Here is a 12640-nt window from a genome sequence, read left to right on the forward strand (position 1 = left end):
CGACGGAGCGTCAGCGGCGGTGCGGGCGAGCCAGGCGGCCTTGGCGGCGTCCTCAGACTGCTGCATGCGCAGCGTGCCGACGCGCAGGGCAGGGACTGAGAGCGCGACGAGCAGCATATACACACTCGTTCAGCTGACGACTCTCGGCAGCTCTCTCGCGCGTGATTCCGCGGAAATTTATTTTTTTCTCTGCCTCTCGAGGTTCTCGAGGTGGATATCCTTTGGCCGCGTTGGGTAGCGAGGATTCTCTGCCTCTGTGTGTGTGTGTGCAGCCTACCTAGATTGGGGACAGAGATTTGTTTGTTGTTTGTTGTGTTGTAGATTGGGATGCTTCAACGATTCGATGAACTGGCCCAGCCCCCGTCAACGGAGCGTGCGACGGGAACTCCGATGGAAGGTTGAAGCGAGAATCGGAGAGAGACTGCGAAGAGAGATAGGAAGGAGCAGACTCCCTAGGGTAGGCGACGGCTAGCGCATCACACTCCTCTCCTTAAAATCCCTGTGTGGTGGCGGCGTGCCGTTCTCCCATCCATCCCTCCCTTGGGGTGTCTGTTTTCTTTCTTTCTTTCTTCCGCATCATCGGAGCGTGCGACGGGGACTCCGCACCCGCTCTCCTAGAAGTAAGGCCCTCCCTCCTTTTTTAGCCAGAAAGACGAATTTCGAGACCTCGATATCCTTTGTGCTTGCTCAGGACCTCGAGACCGCCTTGGTTTGTTCCTCAACCACACAAGTTGCACAACAGTGCGCCTCCCAGAGAATCCCTGCTCACACACCGCGCCAACACAGCCAGTCCGCGGACACCGCAGAGAAGCAAGCGATTGCCACGAGGCACACAAAAGTTGCAAACTCGGTGTGCGCACAGAGAGGCCCGCCAACGTTTGCTTTCCACGACAACATCTCAGTGCCCTCATCAGCACATCTGACCTTGCTGCCACCGCAGCTGCCATCAGATCATCCCATGGCCAACAACAGTGCACAAATTCACGCCCTGAGACTCACGCCATCCCGCTTACGCCGCAGAAATGATGATGATCGCCGCCGTTGTTCCAATCCTGTCGCTGCCCGTCGTGGAATCCACCGGCGACCCAGCGCTCGACGCAATCGCGGCAAAGTACGGTGACCTCTCCTCGATCCTTGGCATGCAGCCCGTTGATGGTCAAGGCTCGTGCCCTGCGGGCGATAACTGCAAGGGGTTCTACACATACTCGCACCTTTCCGAGGCGATTGCGAACTGGAACACGCGGTCAGGCGCTGACGAAAAGTTCCTCAACGACCAAGATGTCGAGACCAATGCGCGCACGCTTGCTGCGTTCGTCGCAAACGTCAAGTACGAGACCGCGCTGTTTACCGCGTGCAAGGAGCGGCTGAAGCTCGCTGACGGTACGTGCCCAGCAGGGCCCAATAGATGCAGTGGCGGCAAGGTCGGCGACTACACGAGCGCGAAGGCCAAGGCAAGCGGCAGTTGGACCGTCACCAAGTGCAATGGCCAGACAGCCGCTACGCAGGGCTGCACCGACTTCTGGGGCAACACCCTCGACGGCGAAAATTGCTGGTATGGCCGTGGCGCCTTGCAGCTTTCTTGGCCGGGTAACTACAACAATGTTGCCGCGGCCATCAAGACCGGCTCCAACGTCGACATCTGTGACGACCCGGATGCAATCTGCAACAGCGCCACTACAGCATTCAGCGCATCGATGGCGTACTGGAAGCTGAACGAATCGCCGTGGATCCATGGCAATTCCAACCCGGACTGCATGGCATACACATTTGCGTGCGCGCTTCAGGTCGTGAGGCCAGCTGATACGTCCACGAACAAAGAGCGCGAGGAACAGTACGTTAAGTATCTCAAGGCCATGGGTATTACTGGCCCAGCACCTCCACCGAAGCCCGTCAAGCCGAAAAAGGGCACCTGCACCAACATCAAGTGCAGCGACGGCTCGACCGGCTGCAATGGCTCGACCGGCTGTTGCCCTTATACTGACACCCCGACAGGAACGGGGTTCTGCTCCTGCGGCACGAGCTGGCCCGACGCACGCGACTCCGGGATCTTTTGCAATGCCTGAGCTGCGGTCCTTGGCAGCAATGTCCCCTCATGAAGTCTTCGAGTTCAAACTCGACGCCTCCTTTGTCCGCCATGTGACGATCCTGAACCCTCGCTGTCCATTGCATTGTACTTTTGTGTGTTCACCTAGTGCCTGTGCATTAGTTCACCTCTAGTGTCTGTCCATTAGTCCAGTCTGCTTGTCAAGTGAGACGTTTCAACCGAGAAATCGATGCATTCTAACGAGGAATACCCGCTGTCACCTTTGACTGCTGGGCAAAGCTCGTGTACACCCACGCTCGTCTCGGGTTGGTGGTGCATTCGAGCGAGACCGAATCCGGCACCATTGAAGTCAACGGCATGCCGCTGAGCACCCAGTTACAAAATCACCGGCATCGATTGAGTCAGAGACAGAATGAGGATGGTTCGGCCTCTGCGGTCGATGCGAGAGAGTAGAGCGAGGGCTCGTGGGGTCCTTGCGGTCAAACTGTTTTTTGCGTCTGCACGCTGTTCGCTCCTCGTTGGGCTCCAGTGGACTTTCCTCTTGCCTTCAGGCTGCTTCCCAGACGAGCTGCATTCGGAACCGTCTCTGCGATAGCTTTGATAATTTGGTTTACCACTTTGGGATTGACCACCTGTTACCCGCGGGCATGGGGCCCGTGCTGATGCTCGACACGGATGACATGCTCGTCATCGGAGACGTGGTGGAAGGGCTGTGGAGAAGCACCGTGCCCCAACTCGGGCTGGAGAGGAAGGCGGCGGTGGCCCACCGGAACTGCCGCGGCCACTTCTATCGCCGCTTGCCCCGCCAGCGGGCACTGCGCGACCCACCCCCGCGCCCTCGACCGCGCCCCCCGCCAGGAGCATACCGCATCACCTTCGCCCGCTCCTCGTCGAAGAGCAGAATCTCTCCCGCCTTCACCTGAGCACTTGAGCACTGGATAGGGTCGGTTCCGCGTGGTACGGGACCCCTCCGCCTCCTTCCACCCCTCCACGCAGCCGCCTGTGTCGTTCTGCAGGCACATAAACTGCGAGTCCACAGCACCGGCCCTCCGTCACAACATTCCGGCACAGCGTCCAAAGCGCCGCCCTAAACCTAGGGCAGCGCGCCGCGTCCCATGCCGCCGAAAAGAATTCTCGGACCGCAAACCCACAAAAATAATGCAAGCCTGTCTCACAACACAAAAAGATTTTTTTTCCGCGCGGCGGGTTCCTCTTCCTCATCCCTCCCTTGGGCTGTCTGTTTTCTTTCTTGCTTTGGGTTCCTCTTTTCGGCGCGCAAGGCAAGGTCGGAACCGTCTCTGCGATAGCTTTGATAATTTGGTTTACCACTTTGGGATTGACCACCTGTTACCCGCGGGCATCGGGCCCGTGCTGATGCTCGACACGGATGACAGGTCTGCAGACCACCCGGCCGAACTTCAGAGTCGCGGTGCTCCTCAAATACCGCTCAAACGCCCACGATGTTGTGCAGGGGACATATGCTGATGTTGATCCTGGCCCGATTGGTTTGCTCAGAAAGCTTCTGGGCGGTCGTTAAGGTTCGCTCCCCGCACACCGGCCCGGAAGTATCTTGTTACATCATAGGATGGGCTGAGGGGCGTGTGCGGCGGCGGGCTGGGCGGCGGCGAGGGTGGCAGCGGCGAAGGCGTGGGTCCGCACGCAGCGGGTCGCGCGGCTGTGGTTCGCGGGGGCGGCTTGCTCATATTTCTTCTCTGCGCGGCGCGTCTGCGCGACGAACGCTGTGTTCAGCCGTGGGGCAGGCGGCGGGGTGTCGGAAACGAGCCGTGGCGGGGTGGGCGATGCCGCGCCGCGCCGACGGCAGTGGGGGCGCGGGACGCGGAGCGCGCGGGGTCCCGCTAAATGACAGTTAGGTCCACCGTGAAATCACCTTTACTTATTTTTTGAGCCACTGTGAACCCCGTGGCTCTCTCTTCTTCTCTCCCCCCCGTCCTGACGCCGCGCCAATGGCGCTTAACTCCACATAGGGACAGGACGGGATTGCCGCGAGAAGAGACTCCGACGCGAATTCTGACTAACGGCCAAGTCATAGGTCACCGCCTACCTCGGCCTCACTGTTGCCCATGACGGTCGCAGCCTTCGAGGGGGTGGCCCAGTCGGCAGGGTCGAAAGCCCAGCCCGCCTCCAGTTTCTTTGTGATCCTCGAGAGGACGCTTGTCGGCAGCCCTGCGGTCAGCTCCTGTGGGGTGCACGGCGGTATCGGCGCTTCACCCGCACCCACGTTCTTGTCTTCGTGTGATTGTGTGTTGTACTAGTGATGCTGCACTAGGCGGCCCGTTTTTAGCAAAAACCAGATACCACATCGCGTGTGGTCGTCGAAAAACCGCATCTTCGCCCGTCTGGGACCTCTTCGTACGGCTCCAAAAACCGCTCCTTAACGACGGCTACGCGGCCCGGCGGTCGATCTGCGCCTTCTCAGCGGTGGAGGGGATGTGGGCGGTATGTGCGTACCGCGTGGTGTTGCGACGGTTTGACGAGTGCGACTCCCAGCGTCGACTTTTCGACCCCACGGAGCCTCTGCTGCTCCGGGGGGGGGGTCTGCAGACCACCCGGCCGAACTTCAGAGTCGCGGTGCTCCTCAAATACCGCTCAAACGCCCACGATGTTGTGGAGGGGACATATGCTGATGATCCTGGCCCGATTGGTTCGCTCAGAAAGCTTCTGGGCGGTCGTTAAGGTTCGCTCCCCGCACACCGGCCCGGAAGTATCGTACCCTAGAATTTTTATGCCGTTTCGATTCATGCGGAAGGCTTGGAGTGCCGCTGTGAACGAGCGGGGCCGGTGGACGTAGGTGAGTATATATCGCCTGGTGGCAGAGGGACGTACGTTGTCTGGCTGATTAGTATAGGCTCGATGGTCTAGTGGCATGATTCTCGCTTAGGGTGCGTGAGGTCCGGGGTTCGATCCCCCGTCGAGCCCAGTCTTTTTGTTATTTTTTTTGTATCATATGATTCCTCCTGGCACATGCCTATGGACACGCCTCAGCGCGGCACTGATCTCGAACTTGAACAACAGTTGTTGTGTTTTCACGACAAGATCGTGGCGGTGCTTGGCATGCACTTCTGCGATCCCAATCAGCTCATCGCAACGAAGCAGCGCAACAAGCTGGCTGCTGCCAACAAGGCCCTATGCTACCTCACGCGCGGATCGTTCAAAGAGGACCAGCATACACAGGCTTCTATGCGTTTGTTTGAGCTTGAGGCTATTTGTGAGAACTGTTTGGCTTGAAGATTGCGCTCAAGAAGAGCAACGAGAATCGGAAGAGGAGGATGCTGAGGCGGCGATTGCTGAGCATGAGAAGGATCTAACTCGGATTAGAAGGCGCCCGCCGCAGGCGAAGAAAATTTGGGGGCTGCGCCGTATCGTTGATCACGGTCGGGGAGCCTCTTGGCCCCCAGGCCGTGCCACGGCATGACACTTAGCCCGCATAAGAGGCTGCCGCCGATCTTAGACCGCGTAAGCACCCCAGCGTGCCAGGGCACACTTAGACCCGCTCAGCCTCGCTCAGAACTTAGACGCATAGACTAGTGACTACTACCCAACCACGAACCAGCCGTTGGAAGAAAGAAGGAAAGCGGTGCAGGACGCACGGCTCGTATAGAACCCTGCACAAAGATCGCACGGGCGGGGACCTGTTTTCCTTTTTACCCATCTCACAGTGAGGTGTCCGTTTTTATTTATTTGTTTATGCTCTCATCTCGGCGCAGTCGTCGCCGGGAGCAGCCTTTCGAGGATGCGGTCGAGGCGGAGTGCTGGCGCCGCCGCCTCGCGCGCGTGGCTTCGCCACACGCCGCGGTGCGCGGCGATGGCCTCGATGCCGCGCGCATGGAGCTCGCTGCGTCGGGTGGGGCGCGTGAAGAGGTCGCGGACCGGCAGCGCGTCGAGCGGCTGCGGCGGCCAGAGCTGGCGGAGGTCGGACAGGTTGAGCAGCAGAGGGACGGTGAAATCGATCGGCCGGTGCCTACGGGGTGTGTACACGGCCTCGATGCCGTGTTCGGAGCACCGCATGAAGCACGCGGGCTACAGGTACTGAATACGGCTGAGCACGGCTGACTAGGGCTGAGTGCGTCTCCTCTCGAGTGCCGGTTGGAGCGCAAGGGTACGTGCTCCGCGTCCAGGCCAAGAGAGATGGGGAGAGAAGGGGAGAGATGGGGAGAGAGTCCGCTTCTAGGGGGCGGTGCGTCAGCTTGTTCTTCTTTCCGCCGATGTGCTCGCCCTTCTCGAGGTGGTTGGTCGAGAGGGAGGACTGGTTCGGGAAGGACGGGTAGAGGAAGACGCCGCCCGAGAGGTGCGACAGCTCGATCATGAACTTCTTCCACGACGTGGACCAGCCGTTCGAGGCGGAGCGAGGGACGAGCGGGCCGGGGGCGCCCTCGAGCCGCGCCTGCAAGGGAAGGTTCCGAGAAGTGGCCAGGGAGGGGATTGGGGGGGGGGGGGGGGAAGCAATCTGTGCAAGGGTGATGGCCACCCCAAGTCCTAGTACTGTAGCGGCGCCTCCCCCGGGGCTTCTCTTGATCGAGCCGCGCCTGCATGTACGCGCGGAAGAGCAGCCACGGCCGAGGCAGGAAGAGGGAGCCCCACGAGCAGGGAAGCTGCTGCAGGTACAGGTGCGGCACTCCGCCACCCGCCGAGGCCGGCAGCGTGCCCAAGTCCGCCTGTGGTGTGCGGTGTGGTAGGCTTTCCCCCCTCCCCACAGGGGTGGGGCGCGGGGTGGGGTGGGGTGGGGCGTGGGGGGCGAGGGGGTAACAAAGGAGCGGCGATGCAATGAGGAGACGAGCAGAGCAGCCACGACGATGAGATTGACTATGATGATAGCGGGCCAGCCTGCATGTCGACCCTTCGGCGGGGCATCGTCAGCTCGACGAGTCGCGGCGTGTACAGCGAGACGCCGAGGAGTCCGCCCGCCGCGTGCCCGCTCGCCGGCCCGCCGCCCCCCTCCTCCCCCGACACCGCGTAGCGCAGCAGCGCGAGCTTGGCGTACACGTAGAAGTACGGCGACACCTCATTGGATGGTTGATCAGTTTCCTGAGTAGTCAGTCCATTGGCGTAACAACTCATTAGTCCATTCCAGGAGTGGTGACACCTCGATGTCGTCCTCGAGCAGCAGGCCGTGCGAGTGGTACCCGTCCGGCGTCCACGCCTCGGCGACGGCCGCGACGAGACCTCCCTTTGCCGCGCGCACCTAGAAATAAAAACAGCAGTGACAGAAAAAGAAATGTGACGGCGCCTCCCTTGCCGCGGGCACCTAGAAAAACGAAGCACGTACAAAAAGAAATACGACGCCGTTCCCTCTGCCGCGCGCACCTAGAAAAGGAAAAAGGCCGCCCGTGGCAGAACCAGAAATACGAGGCGATTCCCTTCGCCGCGCGCACCGCCAGCCGCGTTGCGCCGTGCGGCCACGCCCAGCCGCGCGAGAGGGCGAGCGTGCCGGCGTCGGCGTCGGCGTCGGCGCTGATGGACAGGTCCACGGTGTCCCCGAGGAAATGCGCGGCAGAGACGGACGCGAGGAGCCTAGAAGCGGAATCTCTCCCCCCATCTCCCCCGGCATCTCCCCATATCTGGCAGCAGAGACAGACGCGAGGAGCCTCTCGAGCGAGGCCGGCCTCCGCTCGGTGATGACGCAGAGGGTGACACGGGGCTCGTGCCAGCGACGGAGGCCCTCGGGCGGAAGCGTCGCAACCCACTCCAGAAGCGGCAGCTCGGCGGCCGGCGGCTGCAGCAGCGCGACACCGTGCTCCGCCGCCACCTCGCGCGCGGCTTCGGCTAGCGCCTATGAGAAACGAATTTCGAACTGGATAAGAGGTGTGCACATGATCATCGGTCAGCCGCTCCTGCGAGCGCCGTGTCGCCGGACGGTACGACTAGCGCCGCCGGCTGCGTCGCGCCGACCACGTCGTCGAGCGCCACGAGGAGCGCGGCGCACCTGATTGCCCCCCGGCTATGGGGGTTGCTTCTCTTCTAAGTGTCGCGGACTGCTGCTCCTACTCCTACTGCGCGCTTCCTCCTACTCCTACTCCTACTAGCGCGGCGCACCGGCCGGCGCCGTCTTCGCTCGCGCTGCCGAAGTCTGCGCTGGGCAGCTCGAGCAGCCGGCCGGCGTCGCGGCAGAGCTCCACGGCGCCGCGAGGGCCTGCGAGTGTCTGGGAAGTGTCTCGGAAGTGTCTCGGAAGTGTCTCGGAAGTGTCTCGGAAGTGTCTCGGAAGTGTCTCGGAGGTGTCTCGGAAGTGCCTCGGAAGTGTCTCGGAAGTGAATCGAAAGTGCCTCACAAGTGCCTCGGAAGTGCTTCGGAAATGCCTCGGAAATGTCTCGGAAGTGCCTCGGAAGTGCCTCGGAAGTGCCTCGAAAGTCTCGGAAGTGCCTCGGAAATGTCTCGTAAATGTCTCGGAAATGCCTAGTGACGCCTGCGAGTGGCGCGGCCCACACCTCGCACGCACGCCCGACCAAGCTGGAGCCGCCGCCGCGCCGCGGGAGCAGCGCCAGCCGGGGCACATACCTGAGAAGAGTGGCATGAATCGAGTCGTCGGGAGGACTGGAGCCGAGATCTGGCCGAGATCTCCAAGCCGAGTTTTAGCCGAGATTGAGCCGAGATTGAGCCGAGATTGAGCCGGGGCACGTACCGCGACGACGGCGCGGCGGCCGCCCGGTAGAGCGGGGCGTACAGCCGCGCCAGCTCCGCCAAGCCTACGTGCTGAATACGCCAACCTCGTGGCGGGACTGCGGTATGGCGCAGAGTCTTCAGAGCACCGCGTGAAGACGAGGGGTTAGGCATGCAGCGTGCACACAGCGGAATACGGTCGAGTACGGCGGAGTGCGTGTCCTCTCGACGCCGGCTGGAGTACAAGATACGTGTTCCGCTTCTAGGCCGCCAAACCCTCCGGGCCGGAGTCGGCCGGAAGGAGCAGCAACAGCGACGGGCGAACCTCCGGCCGCGAGATTCCAACCTCCGGCCGCGAGATTCCAACCTCCGGCCGGCCTCCGCCCGCAGCGTCTGGTGCGGCCCTCCGCCACGGAGGGCGCGCCTACTCTGAATGAACCACCAATCAACAAGACCTAATTAAGACGAATTCGCCCTCCGCCACTGGGGCGGCGCCGCTCCCCGCCGCTCCTCCAGCCACAGCTCGCGCCTCCACGCCCTCTCCCGCGCAGCCGTCGGCGGCATAGTGGCCGACACGTCCCTCCAGCCGTCGGCAGTGCCGGCGGGGAGCACGAGCGACGGGAGGTCGCCGTGCTCCCGCAGCAGCGCCGACACGCGCGCCTGATTGGCGGAGAAGCTCATTGGCTGACTGGTGAATGCCGCCGCGCTGCCAAAGTAGCGCCAACACGCGCGCCTCCTCGCCCGCCTCCCCGCCCCCCTCCTCGCCCTCCTCCCCGCCCTCCTCCTCGCCCTTTCCTCCGCCGGCCGCCTCGCCGGCGACGCCGCGCAGCAGCAGCGGGATCCACTCCACGCGCAAGAGCCAGCTGCCGCGCAGCACGTCCACCTTGATCAGACATTAATACTAATACCAGATTGCGAGTACTAATAAGAATACAGCTGCTGCGAAACACGTCCACCTCGGCCAAGGAGGTGATCAACGAAGCCTCGCCTGCAGCCTCGCGACATCTCGCGTCATCTCGCGCCATCTCGCGCCATCTCGCGCTATCTCGCGTCGTCTCTCATCTCGCGCCATCTCGCGCAATCTCTCATCTCGCGCCATCTCGCGCCATCTCTCATCTCGCGCCATCTCGCGCCATCTCGCGCCATCTCTCATCTGCGGCGGCCCCCTCGCCTGCGGCCTCCGCCCCGTGCACCGTCACAGGCCGCATCGCCTCGAAGGTGTCTGGCAGGAGGAGGGTCGCCTGCTATGGGTGCTTCATTAGCGGGTTCGTGAATGGGCTGAGGAGTGAGGGCGTGTCTGGCAGGAGGAGGGTCGCCTGTCCGCCGTCCGAGAGAGGCGTCGCCTGCTCCGAGATCGAGCCGAGATCACTCCGAGATCGGGCCGAGATCGGACCGAGATCGCACCGAGATTGGGCCGAGATTGGGCCGAGATTGGGCCGAGATTGGGCCGTGATTCCCCCGCGGCGGGTCGGCCTAGGGCCAGGCTAGGGGTTTAGGCTTGGGGGGGCGGCGGCGTGTCTGGCCGAGGCGGGAGGGGAGGAGAGAGGGTGGGGGGGTTCGCTCCAGAGTGAGCGGAGATTGAGCGGAGATTGAGCGGAGATTGAGCGAGACACTCACCAGATTGAGCCGAGATTGAGCCGAGATACTGCCGAGGTTCAGCACCGCCTGCTCCCCCGCAAGTGCCGTGTCGTACAAGCACCACCCCGCCAGGCCGACGACACCTACCAAGCCGGATCAACGACCCGTCCGCTGATTAGCGGCAGGCGAGGACGCTCGCCCCCCCGCCACGCCGACGGCGCCTGTGAGAATGAGTCGTGGAGTCATCAGCTGATTAGCGGCAGTAAGGACAGCCCTGTCCGGCCGACGGCGCCGCCGCTGCCGAGCGAGGCTGCCAGCAGCGCCTCCACCGCCGCCGGGCCGGGCGTCACGTGCGAGTCGAGCAGCAGCACGAAGGCAGACGGCTCCTGCAGCGCGAGCGCGAGCCGGCCGAGCCGACCTCCCATCGCACCGCCCGGACGCTCCCCGCCGCCGCCGCCGCCGCCGGTCACTGCACCAAAGACGGAGACGCTACTGCCGCCGCCGAACGAGCGCGCGACTGCGCGTGCCGCTGCCCCGCCGTCGGCGGCGCGGTAGGCATCCACCAGGGTGGTCGCCGGCGCCGCTGGCCGCTGGGCGGAGAGGGCCGCCAGCTGCCGCTCGAGCTGCGCCGCGTCCCTCCACTCGAGCACCGCCGTCACCGAAGCCGACACCGCAGAGGCATGCGCGGCAGCTGCAGCGGCTCCCTGCGTCGGCACGTGCGGCTGCAGCGAGGAGAGCGCCTTGAGCGTACGCCTCAGCTCCTCGGCTGCGGGTGCCGCTGCGACGCCGGCCGCCGCCGGATCATGGTGAGCTTGAGCTGCGGAGCTGTCGGTGGCAGAGAGATGCCGCTCCAGCACGAGCATCTGCGAAATGGTCCAGCAGATGCATGTGGCGACGAGGCTGGCGAAGAGCAGCCGAAGCCTCAGTAGTGGCATGGAGCCTCAATCGTTCGGCGGCGGCAGCCATCGAAATGAAGAATTTTTAAGGTTCTCGCACGAAAGGAGCTGCAGTCCGGCCTGGCTGTTCTTCACCTTACTACCTACCTACCTAGCTGCTAGCGCACCACACCCCTCTCCTTAAAATCCCTGTGTGGTGGCGGCGTGCCGTCCTCCCATCCCTCCCTTGGGTTCTCTGTTTTCTTTCTTTCTTTGACTTTTGAGAGAGATTTTTCGCAATACCAAACAACTCTAACACTCACACGTCATTTGGGGCCTGGAGCCCTGTTCACGCGCGCGCGAGACGTGCAGACAGGGTTGCCAGGTGAGAGCGAATGGCGCGGTTCACGCCTCGCACAACAGAGAGAGAGATGCGCTCTGCATGGTGGGACATAAAAGAGAGCGAGTACTTGGGCGAGAGTAGGCCGTGCGGTCGACGCTGCCGCGCGCGACTTTGCGCGCGAGGCGGCGCAGCTTGAGGACGGCGGTGGGCGAGAAGCCGCCGCCGAACGTCTCGTGGTAGGAGCAGCAGGTTGAAGTTGTTGCGCTTTTGTTTGACTTTTGTGGTAAAATTCTTTCTTTCTTTGGGCACGGGACTGGCGGCACTGGCACTAGCACTAAGGAAAGGTCTCCGGTAAACGTCTCCGGCTCCGGCTCAGGTCGTGGGGCATAGCTCGGGTGTAAACGGGGTCTGGGGAGGAAGCCCCAGCGGCCCGCCGCAGGCGCCGCCGGAGGCTGGCCCGCCGCAGGCGCCGATTTTTTGGCGTTTTTTCTCAAAATTGAGGGATTTCTCATCTAAATTCTCATCCAAAATCGAGCTCGCTACGAGCTCTCTAACTGCACAGCATCTCCTCGTTGAGCCTAGCGGGGCCCGTATCGCCCACGGCCACATTCCTTTTTCTTGCCCTGGCGTAGCGATACTCGCCGCCATAGGACGGTATGCGGCGATCGCCGCCCACCACCCTGCCCCCCCTAGTATGCCATCGACCCGTCCCCTGCCCCCTCTCGCCCTTGCTCTTCCTCTCCCCCTCCAGGCCCTCGCCCCCGTACCCCCCCCCCCCCTCCCTCCCCGTCGCCTCCCTCTCCCTCCTCGCAGTAGGGCCCATGCCCCACGACCATGTTCCGGTAGAACGCCTCGGTGTTGCCGAAGGCGACAAAAGCGCCCTTCCGACCGTGCTCCCCGCTGCATCGAAAGAATGTTACAACAAACTCCAAAGAATTTTAGAAGCCAACTCCCTCGCACGACACTGGGCACGGGACTGGCGCGCAGTGGCACTAGCACAGGTACACCACGGGAGCCGCCTAAGCGACTCCTGCGAGGGCGGCGATATGATGTAACTTATTCCGGGGCCGGTGTGCGGGGAGCGAACCTTAACGACCGCCCAGAAGCTTTCTGAGCGACCCAATCGGGCCAGGATCATCAGCATATGTCCCCTCCACAACATCGTGGGCGTTTGAGCGGTATTTGAG

At 62.7% G+C, this 12640-nt stretch overlaps 3 protein-coding genes across 3 annotated transcripts; 1 reads left to right on the top strand and 2 right to left on the bottom strand.

The window, feature by feature from the left end:
* Positions 1-1020: 1020 nt before the first annotated feature.
* EMIHUDRAFT_353656 (hypothetical protein) lies at positions 1021-2289 on the top strand (the record flags this gene model as incomplete). The annotated part of the gene is made up of 1 exon (XM_005780216.1): positions 1021-2289. A coding segment is annotated over one exon (1043 nt), but the record flags the coding sequence as incomplete, so codon positions are not given.
* A 3424-nt stretch (positions 2290-5713) lies between these two features.
* On the bottom strand, positions 5714-6603 carry EMIHUDRAFT_434917 (hypothetical protein). The gene is made up of 3 exons (XM_005780217.1): positions 6589-6603; positions 6240-6446; positions 5714-6019 (listed from the first exon to the last, which is right to left on the bottom strand). The coding sequence occupies exons 1-3, from the start codon at positions 6592-6594 to the stop codon at positions 5756-5758; spliced, it is 477 nt and encodes a 158-aa protein (XP_005780274.1). The 5' UTR covers positions 6595-6603; the 3' UTR covers positions 5714-5755.
* Positions 6604-8704: 2101 nt separating this feature from the next.
* EMIHUDRAFT_463208 (hypothetical protein) lies at positions 8705-11174 on the bottom strand (the record flags this gene model as incomplete). Its single annotated transcript, XM_005780218.1, has 9 exons — positions 10528-11174; positions 10320-10378; positions 9974-9997; positions 9824-9898; positions 9614-9640; positions 9391-9540; positions 9153-9317; positions 8934-9081; positions 8705-8743 (listed from the first exon to the last, which is right to left on the bottom strand). Coding segments are annotated over exons 1-9 (1329 nt in total), but the record flags the coding sequence as incomplete, so codon positions are not given.
* Between the last annotated feature and the right edge of the window lie 1466 nt (positions 11175-12640).

The sequence above is a fragment of the Emiliania huxleyi genome, assembly GCF_000372725.1.
Source record: "Emiliania huxleyi CCMP1516 unplaced genomic scaffold EMIHUscaffold_22, whole genome shotgun sequence".
Lineage (NCBI taxonomy): Eukaryota > Haptophyta > Isochrysidales > Noelaerhabdaceae > Emiliania > Emiliania huxleyi.